The sequence below is a fragment of the Pungitius pungitius genome, chromosome 2 (genome assembly GCF_949316345.1).
Source record: "Pungitius pungitius chromosome 2, fPunPun2.1, whole genome shotgun sequence".
NCBI lineage: Eukaryota > Metazoa > Chordata > Actinopteri > Perciformes > Gasterosteidae > Pungitius > Pungitius pungitius.
This window is the reverse complement of record NC_084901.1, coordinates 20768019-20787517: the sequence shown is the minus strand read 5'-3', so window position 1 is coordinate 20787517 and position 19499 is coordinate 20768019. Positions and strand designations below refer to the sequence as shown.

General features: G+C 40.5%; 1 protein-coding gene across 1 annotated transcript in view; it reads left to right on the top strand.

The window, feature by feature from the left end:
* gfra4b (GDNF family receptor alpha 4b) overlaps nt 1-16816 on the top strand; it is a 29957-nt gene extending 13141 nt beyond the window's left edge. The window contains exons 2-8 of the mRNA XM_037462482.2: nt 5871-6146; nt 6333-6413; nt 7657-8002; nt 8697-8806; nt 9608-9742; nt 13678-13844; nt 15670-16816. Of these exons, the coding sequence (XP_037318379.1) occupies nt 5871-6146; nt 6333-6413; nt 7657-8002; nt 8697-8806; nt 9608-9742; nt 13678-13844; nt 15670-15813 (1259 nt within the window). The 3' untranslated portion in view covers nt 15814-16816. The remainder of the gene's footprint in view (nt 1-5870; nt 6147-6332; nt 6414-7656; nt 8003-8696; nt 8807-9607; nt 9743-13677; nt 13845-15669) is intronic.
* Nucleotides 16817-19499: the final 2683 nt, after the last annotated feature.

The following is a 19499-nucleotide window of genomic DNA, read 5'->3' as shown; positions in this document are numbered from 1 at the left end:
ACTCATTCACACCTAATCACAGCCTTTATTAATTCAGAGCCAATTTAGTTGAATTTAGTAAGTATGTTTTTTTAACTTATTTGTGAATTATGTAAATTAGATCAACACATTTGTGGGTTTGGCTGTGTGAAAACACACCTTTGTTTCATGGAAACTTAAAAAGTAACACATGAGTGAGACGTGTGTGCTAGCGTGGATCTTTTCCCTTTTTTATCTAACTTAGTAAGCATTGTTTATCGATTTGGATCTAAAGACACGTTCTCCACAGCTACGTCACACCGATGCAATTACCGTGTCTACTAAGTCTGCATTTCTTCCCTCTGTTGGGAGAACAATGTTTCTTTGTGTTGTGTTGTTGCTGCCTTGAACTGTATTGAGCACAAGTGAGTCTATTTCCCCAGAGTCTTTGTCCTTCGGTCTTTCTTGTGGCACCAGAGTGAGTCCCGCTGTGGACTCGCAGTGTGGTTGCTTCTATGAGACAGTGGGTTTGGGGAATCTTCGCACGGGAGGATCAGAGAGAATTTATAAACCACTGAGGCTACATTTGTGTTCTCCACTAGTCTGTAGGCCGCTCAACGTAAAGAAAGGGGGGGGGGGGGAGGATCCTTCTCCTGTTGCACCAGAGCAGTAATCCTGAGATACACACAGCTGCTGTGTCATTAATTCAATAACTTCATGCATCGTACGTGCACCTGTAAATCATCAGACATCGATCATCATCAAACACCAAGTGATGATAATTGGATGATGGGGATTTAGTTGATAGCACTCCAGTTGAAATGAGTTCACAAAGTGCTTCACAAACAAATTAAATAAAATCATGTAACAATGGAGAAGGCCATAATAATAGAGAATTAAGTTTTCCAGACAAATTCAATTGTGAGTATAGAAAAGTGCTTTTGATAATGTATTGGAAACAATGAATGTTGTAAGTTAGATTCAAATATACTAGTTTCCAATCCTTTTTCCTGTTTTGTTATGCCGTTTTATTTAAGTTGATATTGTGTTATGAGACTAGATATTGTGTTGGATGTCATAATGTGCCATAAGTAGAGTCTTGTCCTGGCTAAATAAAGCTGCATTCCAGTAAAAACAATGTCCTTTTTAAAGTGCTGCATTAATGTTTCAGTCACCAGGCGGTTCATGATTATGCACGAAAAACTCTCCAATCAACAAATGGTCTGTCTGTGTAACTTTATATTTACTTCTCTTCCAAAAGTCTGTTTGAACCAGAGTTGGACGAAAACTAAAGTGCAACAATGAATCATCCTTCTGTCTAAAGGCCCCTTTTAACTGAACCCCGATGCCAAAGTCCTGTCAAAGCCGTCGCTGATGAGAGATTGATTAATGTCGGGAATTAGTCCGTGCTCCCCTAAATCCCGAACTCCTCCACCACCTACCTGCCCTGCCTTAGCCAACGCTGTCATTTACAAACTAAAGCTCAAACGGGTTTTCGAGAGGGACAAACACGAGGAGAACGTACTCGTGCACACGGACAGAGGTGCTCGGGTGAAGCAGCGATTCGAGTCAACAACCAACATCCATCTCCGGTGTGCTCACATATAATCCTTTGTTTACGATTCGCTCCCTTCAGACGGCCGCCTTTGCATTATGGGATCAATTTGTATGTTTGTGGGGGCTTTTCAAACCGCACGGAGAGAATGTGAAATTTAAGCATTACAACAGACTCACACAAAAAATAGAAGGAGACAGAGGCGACACCTTCGAAAAGAAAGCATGCCTTTGTTAATACAAGTCTAAAAAACACCTGACTGTTATTCTGTGGGGTTCTTCGCATCCATTTTCACCTCTGAATCAATGTTAGAATCTTTAAAATGGAACGTGGAGAGACAACTACGATAGAAATCAGTCCTAAATAGCATTACGGTACATAAGGTAATATATTTGGCTTGTTGCTACTGAAGCAAAGTGTGTAATTCACGTGTGTCATGTAGGTGATCACAAACCAACTTAATCATAAATGACAGTCTTTTTAACCCAAAATCTGACCGTTTTCAAAACGCCATCGTCCCTTTGTTAGAGTTTCTTACCATTGTATTTAGATTAGATTAGATTGTATTTCCTTCCTTGTGATTTCAGCACTGTATATCTAATACTTTTCTCAATTGTTTTTTCTGCCATTGAGACGCTGGAGCCAGATGGTAGAAACGTGGATGAAAGCATGCTACCTAAATGTCTATATGAAATTAAGGAAGTGTTTTTAATACAATTTGCTTAATATAAAAGGTAAAAATAAATTCCATTGAGACAGGTGAATCAAACTTTTTTTTTCAAATCTGCAACATTTTACTGTATTTGACAGGTGGCAGATGCTATTTTGGTTCCCTGGGTGTAATGATGCCAATTGTAGTCTTTTCTGACAGCTTCATATCCAACCATTGCCCATAAAATCCTTTACTGTACGGATCGTTAAGCTGTTGTTTGTGGAGATTCTTTGATAATGTGACAACTGTTTCTGTCTTCTGTGTTCAAAATAAAAAAGGAATACGGCTTATGTGCCAATTCCTCTTCGTAAGGGTTCAAAATACCCATCGTTGGACGAGCATGAACTGATTTAGAAAGTAAAATAGTTTTTGTGTGCCGTCTAACATGGTATAATTAAAGTGTTTCTCTTTTCAATACTTTGAAGTTAAATTAATGTGCTTTCCCTTTTTGTTTGATGTTTAACATGAAGCTGACAATGCTTTATCTTTAATGAAGATGAGTATTTTCCGTCTCGTTTCGCCAAATTCAATCTTCTCTACTTTAATATCTGAAAATTCTAATTTTGTCCCCAAAAAGCAAACCATGTTGTCTTATTCAGAGTATCAGACGGATTTGTCTCTGCTGAGATGACACTGCTGGAACTGTTTCCTTGTAATCCTTCCAGTCATATAAAAATAGAGCTTTAGTAGATTGTTGCTTATAAAGCAAACAATGTGAATAGGACACAAAGGGATACCTTTACTTTCCCAATATATATGAACTTCACTTTCCTCTCAAGGGCAAAGTGTTATAATTCAGCACCTAATGTGACCAGCAGGAGAGCAATAAAGAATAAGCCAGATTTAATATTCACTTGGATTTTCATTAAATGTGTCACTCCTAACCCTTACCCCTACATTCAATGACTTTTAAGTGAATTAAAATGCTGAAGCATTCTAAAAAGGTCTTTGCCGTCTTATAAAATCTTTTCTGGCTCATATTATTTTTTCAAAAGGATACAAATTCCGAAAGGGGGAGATTTTGAAGAATATATGTGATATTAATGTGAAGCTTATTTTACTACCTACATTGCTTGTTAAGCCTGGGAATCATCAGTGTCAAAAGAAACTGGCAAATTGGTGGCAAAATGAACTGAAGGAAGCCACGTAGTGTCATTCTCATGACCAAATCTTTAAGATGTAGAAATTCAGCATTGATTGTTGCACTTGGAGGACCTGCGACCAGACAGCTGAACAGCGCCTCCTTTAGCACTAGTTTCTAGATGCACCACCTACACAGTTAGTGATAAGATGGTGAAGAGTAAAGTATTTAGATTCTAACGGTGATTTAAAAGGAGCGTGCTAGTTTCAATCCAACTATCAACATAACGGGCTAACACTGTTAGCTCCATCAGGGCGATTCGTCACCGCCTCGTCACGTAAACAAGTTGCGAGCCAATCAGAGGCGATCAAACTGCTGGTAATCTGGAAAATTGCTGCTTTCAAAGAGCACTGAAAAAGAGGTGATACCTATTAAGTGCACCAATAAATTACAATTTCCCTCCACAGCCCCACTGCTTTGTAGGTGTAGAGGAGTTAGGGTTACATTCCATCCGACTTCATTAAGTTTCATTTTCCATTTTGTCTCCCCTGAAGTGGACCATTAAGTCGGTGTGCAAGGGTAACTGATCAGCTAATCTGCCAGTGATTTATGTGGCAGGGAAACTGAGGACTTAACCGTGCCTCAGAACACATTGATTACTGACATGGTTAATTGGCTAAACCCACTGGTACATAGAGAGGGTCTTATTGGAAATGTCAAATCAAGCCGCTCATTTGCATTCATGATGTATGGTGTCTATTCCAGCTTCTGCCCAGGCAGCACAAACTGCCACACATAGCAGGACGGACCTGGGAACTTTGCCTTGAATCTGCAACCGACCATCTGGCCCTGGGTCAGACATTGGTGGTGGTTTATTTATTAAATTCCCCCCACCGTTCACACGTCAGTATTGGATGCACGTAGCTGGCATGTGGTGCGTTGACGATGAGAGCTTCAACATCTCCTGATCTGAGGGAGATGAAATTCACCTGTGCGGTTTGAGTAAAGACATATCTTGAGTGTAAGCGGATGTAAGCAGCATGAAATGGATATTTTTGAATTAACATAAAGAGCACATCACGGTGGAAAACAGAGGTGACATTAGTTTAAAGTGTTTGAATCAGGGGGTCTTAATGGCTTATTGTGGGTGATACTTAGGAATATTTTTCTAGAATAGCCCGAGAACACAAATGTAAAAACAACAAAGATGCTTCAAAGCCTAGAGACCACTGCTTGAATAGCAATAGCACTAGTTACTTTTATGACAATTGGACCTAAATAAAAAATAAAAAAAACATCATGTAAGACAACATGTAAACGTTTTGTCATTACCACACTCTACTTCACAGCAGGGCTACAAAGAAAATGGCTCTCTTTTCAGGAAGTGTATAATACAAAAAAACTACAAGAGAGAAAGATAGGAGATACTGTGAAGAGTGGCAGCTCTTTTTAAAAAGTCCACTCTAGCAAGGCTCTGCATTTCCTGTGGCTTGTGTGGCTCTCTGACAAAAATCTTAGTTACACCGCTAATTGTTGTCATCATTACACCTTGAGTCTACATCTTCATGCATATAATTATCTTTTTGTAAGAGCTTGTATCGCTGCACATCATCATTACCAGCTGAGTCTTTTTTGTTGTATCATTCAGCAGGACACTTCCTATTCTCGGTTATTACAGAAATCTTTCTCCGACTCAACCTGAGTTCTTTTGTTGCTCCAACGTAACCACACTTCTGTCTCTACGTGTATGTGCACCAGAGCTTTGTGCCCTCAGACAAAACGTTGCCCAGGACAACTCGACTAAAATTCAAGACACACGGCAGGATATGAAAGCCACTGCGGTTAATTACATTTGAATTCAATATAGATATGCTTCCATGTGTCAGCTATTTGCGAGATACATTATAAGAACAGAGAGCCATAACATCCTACAGTGAAGTCATAATGTATTTCCACTACTTTACTTACGACGACCAGAACAAAAGTGAGTTAACATGCATTACACTTTTCTCTTCATCTCAAACGTTTACCAAAAGTACTTTTCCGCCATCGATGCACAAGCTCCCATCTCACCAGGATCGAGTTCCATGAATGGATCTTTTTCGTTGTTCTCTGTACATTTTGCACAAGACACACACACACACACACACGTGCCATACTCAAGTTCTCTGGCTCGCTGAATAGACTTGCAGATGAACTGTAGGGGTCAAAGCTACTCGTGATACTGTGAGCCTGTCAAAGCAAATGAGAGCATGGTTTAGCATTTGTATAAGTCTGCCACTCGCATATATTTAGCATCCGTAAAAGAGAACCAAAGTTGGAAGTTAGTAAGAATAGTTGCAGAGATTCAGCCTGGGGGCCTGGTCGTGAGATAATGGAGGGTCAAGAAGCATCTAATCATCGTAATGAACTGTAGCCAAGTTAATATCAATTTAAAAGGGTCATGGGTTAAGACCCTTCCATAGAACAGGTCACATAGAAATTACCTTCATAAAGTTAGAAAAAAACTATTATTTATAGCTCTAAACCTCTCCACTGTCGTGCTCTGACGGTCTCTCTTGCAGCTCTACTGGAGGTGATACTGGCCGGCAGAGACTGCTTGGTGGCTGGAGACTCCTGCTCCAGCGATGAGACCTGTAGTCCGCGCCTCAGGACTCTGCGGCAGTGTGTGGCCGGCAATGGCAGCGTGAAGCTGGGGCCCGGCGCCAGGAGCCAGTGTGCCAATGCTGTGTCCGCCCTGCTGTCCAGCCCCTTGCACGGCTGCCAGTGTAAACGGGGCATGAAGAAGGAGAAGAACTGCTTGAGCATCTACTGGAGCCTTCATCAGTCCATCATTCATGGTCAGTACACAGTGAATGGACCTTGTTTATACTGCTCAAACCTTTGTTTTATTCTTATTCAGTAGTAGTACATTTTTTTGGTCGACTGGAGTTTCAAGGGGTTAAATCCAAAAATTAATATTTGATATATATATTGTGATGTGACAACAATCGAATGTTGCAGAAATGTTTCTACTATTCTTTCAGGGATCAACCTGGTGGAGCGTTATCCCTACGAAACAGTGCACAAGGATTACGACTATGTCCGCTTGGCCTCTATTACAGCTGGTAGGTTCAATGACCTTGATCATGTTTCACCTTATAATGTACAATTTTACCCTTTGAAAGAAGTTCTGTTCTACTACATGCCACAAGTGTAATTTGCCTGAAAGAACGTCCAAAGCCACCTTCTGTTTATAAGACGCAGTCATACAAATATTATTATTTATCGAAACAAGATTCCAACATCCAGAAAGGTATTAGTAATTTGCATGACTGTCAATGACTATGGATGCAGGAACTTTTCTGAAATAAAACAAAAAAACGAATATCTGTAAATCTTGAATTGCTTTGTATAAACTCTGGCTTAAAAAAACAATATAATCCCAAAGAATTACAAAATTCCCAAACAAAGCATATCAATATGGATAAACAATAATAATGTTAATAATGTTAATAAAACAATTTTTTGATTAAATAACAGCATAACCAGATTTAAAAAAAAAGTTTTTACTGAGGCAAATAAAATAGCATTAAGTAAGGTTAAAATTAGCCATGGCAAGAAAAACATGTATTTTCTCCATTATTGTGTCGTAACAACCCATCAATGTCACACTGCGGAATGATGACTCATCCTGAAGCTCAAACAGGTCAGCCTGCTGCTCCTCTCCCAGGCAACCAGAACATAAAGGGTCCATTCAGAAGTTGCCACACGGAGCTCACTTTCACACCGAGCACCGCTCATAAAACCAGGACTGTTTTATTCACTGACGCAATTAAAAAAACAGGAAGTTGTCTTGATGTTTTTGTTCCTGATGAATTACCAGAGGCTTACACTCGTCATCGGATGTGATTTTAATGAAGAAGATTAGTATGCATTTCATGAATCATCAGCCTCTGTTTTACTCTCTGAGAGGCGAAGTGTCTTCTGGGGTCCCCCACTGGGACCGAACGTCAGAGGACGAATGAGACGGATTTACAACGGACAAAACAGCCTGTATTGTCAAACAAATGGCACGTTGGATAAGAGTTTAAGAATCCAAACTTCCCTCATAATAATCACTTATTCTGGTCCTCACGAAATGAGCCACTATTCTTTTATTAACAGACACTTTTCCCATGAAACCTGATATTAAATTCCAAACCACCGAATTTTGAACCTCTATCAAAAGAAGATACATCTCAGCATGTTGAATAAATAAACTATACAGCGCATACCACAGGTCACATAGGCTCGTGCGCACCTTCGCTCTGTTGGTGTTATTGTTCCACTGATATCAACGCTTGTCTTCGACCTTACTTCTATCCGCAGACTCGGATGTTGGCATGACAACTGTGAATCGCTGCCTGGATGCGGCCAAGGCTTGCAACGTGGACGACTTGTGCCAGAAGCTGCGCACGGAATACGTCTCGGCTTGCATCAAACCCACCGCGAAGTCCGGCCTGTGCAACCGGCCTAAATGCAACAAGGCTCTGCGCAGGTTTTTCGACCGCGTCCCGGCCGACTACACTCACGAACTGCTCTTCTGCCCCTGTACGGACACGGCCTGCGCGGAGCGCCGAAGGCAGACCATCGTGCCCAGTTGCTCCTACGAAAGCGGGGAAAAACCCAACTGCCTTACACAGATGAGGATCTGCAACGCGGACTACGTGTGCAGGTTCGAAGGGTTTTCAGCCTCCCCGTCATGTCTTGAACAAAAACTAAAGTTATTTTTCCCTTGGCCACTGAGTCTCTTACAGATACAATAACATATTGCTGCAATGTGATCATCATCCCCAGTTTTGTTTGGTTTAATGAACTAATTGTTTTGTCAAAGAATCCTAAATCAGCAAAGCCAATGTTGATCCACTCCCAGTGCATCCACGGCCTCCACAGATATAGGTATATTTGGACTGTCGCTGTTCAGTATCATGGCTCTTTGCAACCAAAGAAATATCCAACCAATCAACCAAATGGCCCGCTGTTTTACCCCAAAGCTTTCTACCACCATTGGTTAGAACACCCCAGAGAGCCTGCAGGAATACCACATTAAATATTTAGCACAGATAAAGAGCCAGATGGATCAGAGTTATCGCTCATTGCTCTATCTCTGGTCATGGCCATTATTTCTCACAGCCCCATTACACTCAGAGGGCTTTACTAATGATCCCGGATCTGGTGGATGAAACGTATTACTCTTTCTATCACTTTCGCATTACACTTACAATACTTGCATCCTTCACCAGATGCAACAATATTTCTTTTTTGCCAGAGGGGCTGGGTTTTAATTAAATGGAAGTCGGACCAGAAATACTGTATTTAAGAAAGAATACAGGTGGTAATCATGTTCTACTACTGCCCGTTGCTCATAGGTCTCGCCTGGCACAGTTCCAGTACGACTGCGAACCCTACGAAACGTCTGCCAATGGCTGCAAGCAAGGCAACTATGGAGCCTGTCTCCTCGCCTACACAGGCCTCATAGGTAGGTGCACAACTGGGAGGGGGTAGACCGAGCGGAAGCACAGAAAAAGCGGGAAGAGAAAGTGAAGCGGACAGATGGAAAAAAAGAGCGATCTAAAGGAAGTTATGTACCATATGCTGCGTTCGAGAAGGAAAAGGGAAATTGTGCAGCAGCAGGCAGGCTGCAATGGGTGAGAGCCAGCGAGAGGGAGAATTAATAAGAGTGAGTGGGAGAGTAGAATTTAACTTCTAATTCTAAAGCAAAGGACAAAAGTTCAACAGGGTTTGAAAATTAAAAATATCTCAAGACAGAAAAACAAAGGCTCCGTACACATTGCAGGTTGTGTTTAATTTGTTTTATAACGAATCCGGAAAAGAACATCGTCTTCTTTTTTCCCACTCTGGAGAGAGAAGCTGACAGAATGCATTTCACCAAAACCTCAAATGGTGCCCCTCAGCACAAACACAGCATTTCATTCCTGTCTTGTATTTATTAAAGCACATGAAACCACACTTTCACAATGGGGAGGGAGACAAACAGCCATAGAGAAAAAAGAATAACACCAGAGACCACGACTATGACCTAGAAAAAAGGAAACTGGAGTATTTGCCGGAATATCTTTATTGTATCAGACGGGTCGGTGCGCAGTGCGAGTCTGAAAGATCAATACTAAGGTATTATTATTATCCTTATGTTAACCCTGTGCATCAGGTCAGAAATACAGTGTCCATTAACGTTTCCGATCGCAAAGCCCTTCAGTGCAAGGAAAAAGGAAAAATGAATATTTAATAGTGATTGAGGCCCGGCGTGCTCTCTCCACAGGAAGCACAATAACTCCCAACTACGGGGACAACTCGACGTCCAGCGTGGCTCCGTGGTGCTCCTGCTCGGCCAGCGGGAGCCGGAGGGAAGACTGCGATCGCTTCCTGGGACACTTCAATGACAACGTCTGTCTCCGTGAGTCTTTCTAAATGAGTCTCACTCAATGGACTGGAATGAGGGGGGTATTTAAATGCCAATCTAGTGAGGCGATGTTCGTTTTAATATCTTTTCACAGTCTTTATGATGTTTTTTGGACTGATTCGTGATGCATGCCTGACAATTCAAAAAAAAGTCTCTTGACAGGAAAACTAGGACAATGGCAGTGAGGTACCAAACATTATATAAGTGTACTGTGACAGTTTCTATTCAGCTCCCAGGAGACAAACTGCATCATCAGACAACGACAAACAGTTTGTCTTCAATCCAATTCACTAATTTATTATTTGAGTCAGATCATAACTCTTTATCAGACTAGTGGTTGCATTTTACAATTCAGCGATTCATTACAGTTTGCATATATGTTGACCTAGGGATCAGTTTCCTTGGAATTGTATTTGTTTGTGACTTTCGACTCCTCTCATGTGCAATGAACTATCGCTGTACGGCAAAGCCATCGGCAGGTGAATCAAGTAAATCCACCTACCAGCACCCTTAAACTAACTAATTACATATGGTTTATATGGCAATCCATACAAAACCAAAGTGCACAATGGGATAATTCACCCAGTTTCTTGTAACAAATGTGAAATTGGCCACCCAGTTTTCCTACTATTTATAGATGTTGTCCAAACCAGAAACACAAGCCACGTTGTGTTTATGCTGCACAGGAAGCAAAGGATTCGCATAAAACGAATTAAAAAAGTAAACAAGTAATTGCTCTTAGTGTGAATATAGCAGGGCATTGGACTATAAAAAAAGGCATAAAGGAAATCCCATCACAGTAGAATTGAAGCAACGACGCTCCACAAATGCGGTGCTTCTTTGCATTTCTACTGTTTCATAGAATTTCCCTACGCGGCAAGTACAGAGTCATTTCGATATGACATGAAAGACAGAAAAAGCTTTCCCTCATCAGAATAATTTGCAGTGATGACCTGCAACAGGGGACATAAAACCAACGTTGACATAGAAATCAAAGTACCCAAATGATGGACAAAAGCGACAGGAGGGAGCCCTTGGGACGCAGAGAAACAGATGTTTCCCAGCATGCTCGAGCAGCCGCAGAGTGAGATGAATCTAGATTTAACATGCTCTCGCTCTCTTTCTAAGTGTGTCTGTCACTCTGCCATTAACTCACTTATTTCATCCTCCTTGTATTAATCGTTTGCCTCACGCTGTTTATTGAATTCCTTTTCTGTTTTGACAGGTAACTGCATAAGTATTGAGAGACGTTCCTTACTACCTGGGGTTGTTACTGGCCTGTCACTAAAGCTACTAAGAAAATCAATATTCCTTGTAAATCGTCAGAAGGCTCTATTCAAATTGTCTGACATTACTATATGTAATGTCAGACAATCACCAAAGTCATAGTACATTTTTGGTCTATTTGTTAATAGCAGATGAAAAAGAGTGTGGTCAAAATTATATTTTTTTAGCTGCCATGAGATACGATGAAAAACAACAGTTAAAACAACACATGGGCAAACACAGCTCATTGTATTGACATTTCTGTCACTCAAAGAACAGATCTCATCCCTCCTCATACTCCGGCCACGAGATGTCACATACTTTCTGCATTCTCTGCAGCTAGCGGGAGATTCTCTATGGTTCCCAGCTCAATAACCACTAGCAAAATAACACATAGATACCACAGTCCGGCTGCTCGGCCAACAGAAAACCCCCGCCGGGCCAAAATATTCTCTTATTTTTCAAATGCATCAAATATGTGGTTCTGTGGTTTGTTCCCATGTCAGTAATGACAGCGAGAGAATCCAGTGTCTGTTATGCAAGCTGCTGTAGTGCGCTGAACGAGTGAGGCAAGGAGAACGTTGTCAGAAGCCTTCAGGTTACAATCCGACTAGCGTGAAGAGAGAATCAGTGGGTTTAGCTGAGCGAGACCACACAACGTCTCTTATTGGCTAATTATCGATGAATTAAGGAAAGGATCAACATTGCCTTAGCGCATGAGCAGCAGCAGGTTCCAAAACCGTCCAAATGCATTTGCAGCTGAACAAATAGCTGAGTGATTAGCTTTCATTTATCAGACTATGAGACAAACAGTTGAAAACTGCATTTCTGCAGATGTTCCGTAATGGTTGTTCTTTAGATGTTTTAAATTCATTTCATCATGTGGGGTATTACCTGCCTACAGAAACAATGGGCTCTTACCAATACTTTTCATTCATTCAGAATCAGATTTAGAGGGGCGGGATCTATGCGAGCACGTGTTTTTTAAATAGGCCATGTGTTAGCACACCCCTTCACTTAAGATCCTTAAGGAAACATACCACGCTGCCCAAATAAAAGTAATTGTGTAGTCTAATGTCTGGTTATCATATTTTTTGTTTTTGTAATAATTTTACACCAATGCTGATTTTTACTGCCGTTTATAGTTGTGCTAAATTTTGTTGGGTTTCTACAATAATACATATTCTATGAAGTCATCAAATTGAAGAAATAACGCCATTGATCAAAGTTCTGAACATGAGATGATTTGATGAAATATTAATACACAGTGGTCTAACCGGCCATAGTTGATCCACGATCCGTACAGATTGAAGGAGATCTTATAAATAGACACTAAATTATTATTAAATTTAATTTAATTAACCATTAAACTTCAGAACACAAGATCTAAGCAGCTTAATATAGATATTAAAACTACTAATGTCTTTTAACATTAAAAATACTATTGTACTGGACCCTTCATGGACATATTCCAGCAGCATAGCGGGAAGTGTATAGGTTGTACGTAGGACTCACACAGAGAGTACTCAGATGCAGCTCAGAGAAAGGGTGACAGGCTCCCTTTAAGAGAATCAATGTAACCATGGTAACACAAGGTAATTGCGAGGTTAAAGGTGAAGGGATGTCAGTGTGGCAAATGGTATGTTTCTGAAGGTGTGATTGAAATACTTACTATGTAACTACATCATAAAATTCATGGCTCAGACTCTATTACGCATCAGCCCAAAAGCCACAATTAGGAAATAAAAGATTATATGTTTTGGATTAAAACAAATCCTGTCATTAGCAGTGCTAATGCTGTATTATTAGCTGCTTAGAGCTGGTGTTAGGAAGTTAAAGCCCTCTTCATTAACTTCAAATATGTATTCATGTTGCTGAAAACATCTCATTCAAACAACTGAATTTATTTGTTCCTCACACCTTGGCCCAATACTTCACTGAACAGACCCTGAACGCATCATAATGTAAAAGAATGGATGCGTGCCGGGCCAATTAGCAGCGGCCTGTTACACTGCAACTCACAAGCAGCATAAGTAACCGGAGCGAGAGAAGTGAGATCCGTAACTCTCCTGCTGTCACATCAGCCTTAATCCAGAAGTAATGTGTTGCGTCTTCTGCCTCGCTTCTAATGCTCATTCTCTTCTTCACATCTCTATTATGACCTCTGCTCTGGAGTGTGAATAATTAATGGTCCTTATAACAGGGCTCAGCGCACACAAATCATATCACAGAACCTGTACACACACAATAAGTATCTTCTGCTCGGGCGAGATGAATCTTTGGCCGGTCTTTCCTCGAGCCGCCAGTGTGGGAAACATACAGAGAGAGGCCTCAGAGTTGTTTGGTCACTGCAAACGCGCTATGAGTTAATGAGGTCGATGTGGAGAGGCAGGTGCAGAGAGGATGGGCTACTTGGAGAGAATACTGAGTATTTTCCTTTTTTTTTTCTCTCTCTCTCTCTCTCTCTCTCTCTCTCTCTCTCTCTCTCTCTCGCTTCTGCTGGCCAAATCCAAACTAGCTCTGGTCCAGCAGAACCCGCTAATGAAAAGTGTACAGTTCAGAAGCTGAGACATCTGTTGTGAAGACATGAGTGAAACTCCAAAAAAGACGTTTGTTAACAATTTTTATTTTTATCGTGTTAATTGGTGTCTTAAATGTTTCAGGGAACGCTCTTATGGCGTTTGGAAGTGAATCAAACCAGCTGCCAACTGTCATCCAGTCCAGTACACCCGTCCCCAGCCCCGGCAGCAGAGAAACCAGGAACACCGCCTCTCCACCCGACTCCACGGAAACCATAAAGAACATTCTGGATTCCATAATACCAACACAGGTTTGCTGTTTTTATTGTCTTATTGTCTTATTGTTTACGTTATTTCACTGGACATATATTTGTAGAAGGATGACATTGTTCTAGTATGAATCAATTTGGTATTTATTTTTTTCAATTCCCAACAGCGGCATGAAGTGTTGTCTGCCATCCAGTATTTATTCCTACCTACGTACCACTTTTAATTCACATTTAAAGTTCCCATACTGGCAATAGTGCTTCAATTAAAACAACAATTTAGCTGAAGTGAGAAAGAGACACACACACAGATTTACAACAAATCTGTTCCAATACCCATAAAATGCCAAAAGGGACCACAATTTGTAGGCAGTGAGCCCCATCGGACACAAGAGCATGCTGAGATTTCATCCACCAACTGGTAGTAATGGCAAGTGCTATGTAAGTAAGCCCTATTAAGTACTAGGGCTAATAAAGGTCTCAGCATATATTACAAGCTTCATTCGTAACGTTGACATTCAAATTGTGATCATTAATATACTTTACATAACATTAGCAGTCCCCCTGCTACAAGAGTCCTGTGTAATTATCAAAATCTGTTCGTCGAAATTTATGAAGAAAAGATGGATGAAGGTAATTTCACATTCCTGACATACAGTATTTTTCTCTAACAAAATGCTGTGCATCGGTTCATGTTTGCTGGTGTTTAGCCTTTAACTGCTGATCACTCACACACCTGTATTATGTAAGGAGGTAGACTAGTATCCATCTGCACCATATATTATATTTAAAAATTACACTCATGTAGTCAATTCTTACTTTTCATACACTACGACAATGCAGAAAGGAAGGGACTCATTATAGCACAAGATTCACAGGATACGTGGGAACGATATTCTTGTCACATTCCTGAAGCCTACTACCACTCGGGGTTGTACATTTTCATTTCCCACACATACAAGCTTAATTATTCTACTTTGGTTCTGTCTCAATGCAAAAGAAGAGGAGGTCAAATCAAAATATACACTTCTACCCATATATCTATATATATATATATATATACAACCCTGAGGTCAGGAGCTCTATTTCAAACCGTCCTGTCGTGGGTAAAACATCAGCCTCGGTCCACATTTGTATTCCGCAGAAGAAGAAACAGAAAGCCCACCTTCATTACTAAGTGACGATCAATTGTTCCTAGCTTCACTTTTACTCATAAAAGAGTAGAAAAAAGAGAGCATATACCTACATATGTTAGAGCTAGGCAACCTTTCAACATGATCCTTCATTGTCTTTCAATGGAATAACATTAAAGTATGATCATATATCGACATATCGTGATACACAAGCACACACCAGCATTTTCTTAAAGAAAATGTGAATTGAAGAGAAATTCTTCAATACGTACCTTTATATGTAGTTAAATCAAAAATATTGTCTTAATCTGATTCCTCTATATATGAATATAAAAATGGTCAGTATATAGCTGGAAGTGCTTTACTTATAAATTCACACATCTGTTCATAACATTACTTGAAAGAATGCAACATGTTGATACATACAAAATAAAAAAATATTTTTGCCATATATATATATTTGCTGTGTCTCAGTTAACAAACTAAGCTAACAAACACAGATTTAATGTCTGGCTGTATGGTCACGGTCGTCTAAACCAACACAATGACACACAAGAAAAACGTTTAATCCTGACCTTTCGGAGCATGAACGAACCCTGAGAAAAATCATCATCAGTCTGCTTCTCCCAACGAGTTACGATAATGTGTTTGGAACACACTTTAGTAATAGCAGATCATCAGGGTTGGACCATCCAAAGACGAGTGTGCATTCAAATGATCTCTTTCTCTCCCACCAGGCACTAGGAAATGAACTACTAGTGGGCCCATCCACCCTGTCGTCCAACAGCCACTCAAACTCTGCTTCACCTCCCAGCGTACGGCTTCAAGCTGCCTTCAGCCTTCTGTTGTTGCTCCTTCATCTGCTGCACAATAGACACTAAAGACTGAAGGGGAGCGTGCTGAGGACCTTCCTAGTACCAAGCAGATGGGAGGACCAGTCGGTTTCGAAGGAAAATTGGACCGTGCGGCATTACTGCTCCAGCTAATAACATGCGGAGCGATTCTGTTTCTCTATTTTTGTGTCTAAGTGGGCCCGTTCCGCTTGCCGGTGTTCTCACTCCGACTGTGGGACACCTCCGCAGGCCCAGGCCAGTCTGTACATTTGTACATTGTCGTTGCGATCGAGTCAAGCCGAAATGAAGTCAGAGTGTCGCTTTCGTGGAATAACGCAGCTCTATGCTATCCAACCGTATCCATTTCCAAGAGTTGTTTTGAAAATATACTGCAGACATGTATGATACAGAGACATGAAGTAGGTCAGTACCCTTGACGAATTGTATTGTCACAACAGGAGCTCTTATTTGAAATAGTGGAAGGGAAAAGTGGTTGGAACAAACCAGTGAACTTTGTGTCTTCTCTGTTTTCAGCAAACAAAATGATTGGGCGGCCCTCTGGAGAATATGGGGCTTTAACACCACTCTCTTCAAGAGCCTGAAAGAGAAACCTCTTTTCTGATGAATACAGGGATTGTAGAGAGACAGAACAGAGCTCCTTTTTGCTCAGAGATCCAGGACATCAATATATTACCATTCTCACATGGTCCAGCAGAACGATGTACAAAGGACGAGACAAACACACTGCAAAAGATAGACCCTGAACATTCATTGTCCTGTCCGTCAAGACGGTTGCCCTCGCTCCAAATATCTCCCACCACTCTATCTGTCACTGCTAAAGCTTCAGTAGGCGTTTTTAGACACACTCCTGGATCCCGATGAGCAAAGACGAGCTCTTGGAGTGGAGAGAAATCAGAAAAGCAGTAACTTTTCTTACCTGTAGCTGCTGTACTATGTGTTTGTGAGCGTAATACCCTTTTGTTTCTCGCCGTTACACCGCTGCGGGGCTCTGAGTGTTTGTGCCGCAGAGGGAAGTGAATCATTTGACTCATCTAGTACGGAGCCCGTTGGAAATTAGACAGTTATGAATGATTCAGTATTGTTTATGTTGTGGGGACGTGCCAGTGAATTTTGAACAGGATCAGAGGTGCTCCAAATAAAAGTTCTCAGATCATCATGTTTAGCATTGCTCAACCTTTCTTCTCAAATGCTTTGTTTGGTGTGGCTGAAGTATTTCGTCTCGACTACGACTCAAGTGACCTCCAGCGCAATCCGTAGTGCGTTTTTTGAAATGACAATATAACAGGAGATCTCTTCAACTGCTCTGTCTCACTAACAGCTCACTTGAGAACTGGTGATCTTTTCTCTTCTGGACATCAAATTTAGTTGTTTCAGTCCAATAGAAACACATTTAAACCCATGAAGCCGTACAGCATAATAAGGGCACAGCACCATGTGTGATCAAATGAAAATGCATCTCTTGTATGACAACTTCAATTATTTTTAGCATTACCTACTCTGCAGCACATACAGGCTGGCAGCAAAAAATATAATGGAATTATGGACCAGAGTAGCACAAAGAGCTGTCAGTTTCACTTTTTTCTTCTGACATACTGAAGGTAAAGTGACAACTGTAAGTGGTTAATTTCTGCTGACATTCACCCTCAACCCTCTACTGCTTCACGGTTTACATTTTGCCTTTGTTTGCTGAAAAGAAACAATTAACCCTACTGAGGTCTGAATAATTAAAGCCTGATAACACAGGATGACGCAATTATCTTCCTGCTGTAAAGTAAAGCAGTAAGCAAATTGTAAAGGGACAGTTAAATTAGAATCCAATTTTAAAAAATGAAATGCTCAAAGGACAATTCAAGTATCTAAAACGTTGAATATAGAAAGATTTAGAAATAGTCTGCTTGGTTCACCGCTGTTATAATACTCACATACCATGTTGAGACATACGTGATTCCTTTGTATTTTAAAAATGTAGGTGAGGTTCAACATTTTTTCCAAGAATATTCAAGCGAGCAGGAATGCAGCAGAAATAACCGAAACAGTGGCCCTGCAGAGCAACCATTCAGAAAATATGCTGATCCACATCGGGACAAAAGAGACAGGGGGCGTAAGTGTGAAACTTCTCAGCGCAGCAACTTGCAAGCAACTCACCTCCATCTAACAATAAAAGCAGTTATCAATGTCATACCACTCTGACGTTGACTTAGTTGTGGTAAAATTAAGGGCAACATAGAAATAATCAAAATAATGAAAAATGAATAAATCACATCGGTCTTTGAAAAAGAAAATAGGCTAGTTTCTGGCATAAATGCCATGGCAGTAGGCCTCTAGATGTGCAGCCGGTCAGCCAAAGAGGGTCTATTTTAATGTGAACATTATGTGAAAACATGTTTCATGATACCATATGTGAGGACGATTATATAAAAGCAATAGCTCACTTCAGACAGTGGGATGTTGTGGTAATATCACAGCTGTCGTATTTCAGCCTGATTCCAAAATTCCGATCTATTGAATAATCCACCTAAACAGGAAAATCTACACAACTCAATGCATGCAACTCGCTAAAATAAGGCATAACAAGTGCACATGAATGAAAAGCAATCAGGTTTTAAATGGATGAAATGTTAATACTAGTGCTGTCAAACGCTTAAAATATTATACATTATGCCATAGTTAACTCATATTTTTATTTTTTCTAAAATCCATGTCGGATTGCTGAGTCTTTATTCCGTGGATCTGCTGTTAGCTCCTAAGCTAACTTCCTAAAGCAGAATAGTAACAGCTAGGTTACCAGTAAAAGTTAAGCCTACTACGTCTTTGCCTTCAGCCAGCTACTCAAACAGAGAAGCCTGTTGACATTTTCATACAACAGTCATCCACCCCCCCTCAAAAAAGAAAATCTTGTGGTAAAAAAATTGACGTTGTTAAAATGGGTTTGCATTAACGCTGTTAATAACGCGTTTAACTTACAGCACTAGTTAATACTAATGACTAACTTGTTTGAACGATCATTTCAGTAGCAACACACACTTTTCACTGAATCCACTTGGCAGGGACATTAAAATACAAACATTGAATATGTGATTAAAGGGTAGGTTGTGAGTTGATAATAAGAAAATAAACCCAGAAAAGACCTGTATATCTTAAACAAACATATCATGCATGACGCTCTCTTCTAACTGGATATTTCATGTTATGATACGAGTATGACTTGATATTGCAAGGTGTAGGTAGTCAAATATTTATGATCTGCTCCAGGGCTCTTTTTTGGATTTAATATGATTTGGTGTTTTTGGTAGTTTGTCCCCAACCTTATTTGAGGAAAAACCACTGAGGCAGCTTTGATGAAAAGGTGGCTCACTGCAGATTTAGGTCATCAGCAATAAATGGGGGAACTGCTGTGCAGGTAAAATATCAAGACATACAATATAGAGAAATATCATGCTGTCCATGCTTCTGTCTTTGCTTAATCCCCTTCCGGTATTCCTTCGTATTTTGCCGTACGTTTTAAATGTTAGGGTCCAGCTCTTTGATGAATTCCATCCCGTCCCCTTTGCATTTCCATTCACCGCAGCTTCTACCTAATGATGCCTTAGAATCCAACGCGATCAATAGCAACAATCAAACGTTGCTCAAGGGTGTTGAAACTTCTTGCTATTTACCACTGGATCATCGTACCTGCAACATGGCAACACACCTCGACTGCTCGTATTTACAGA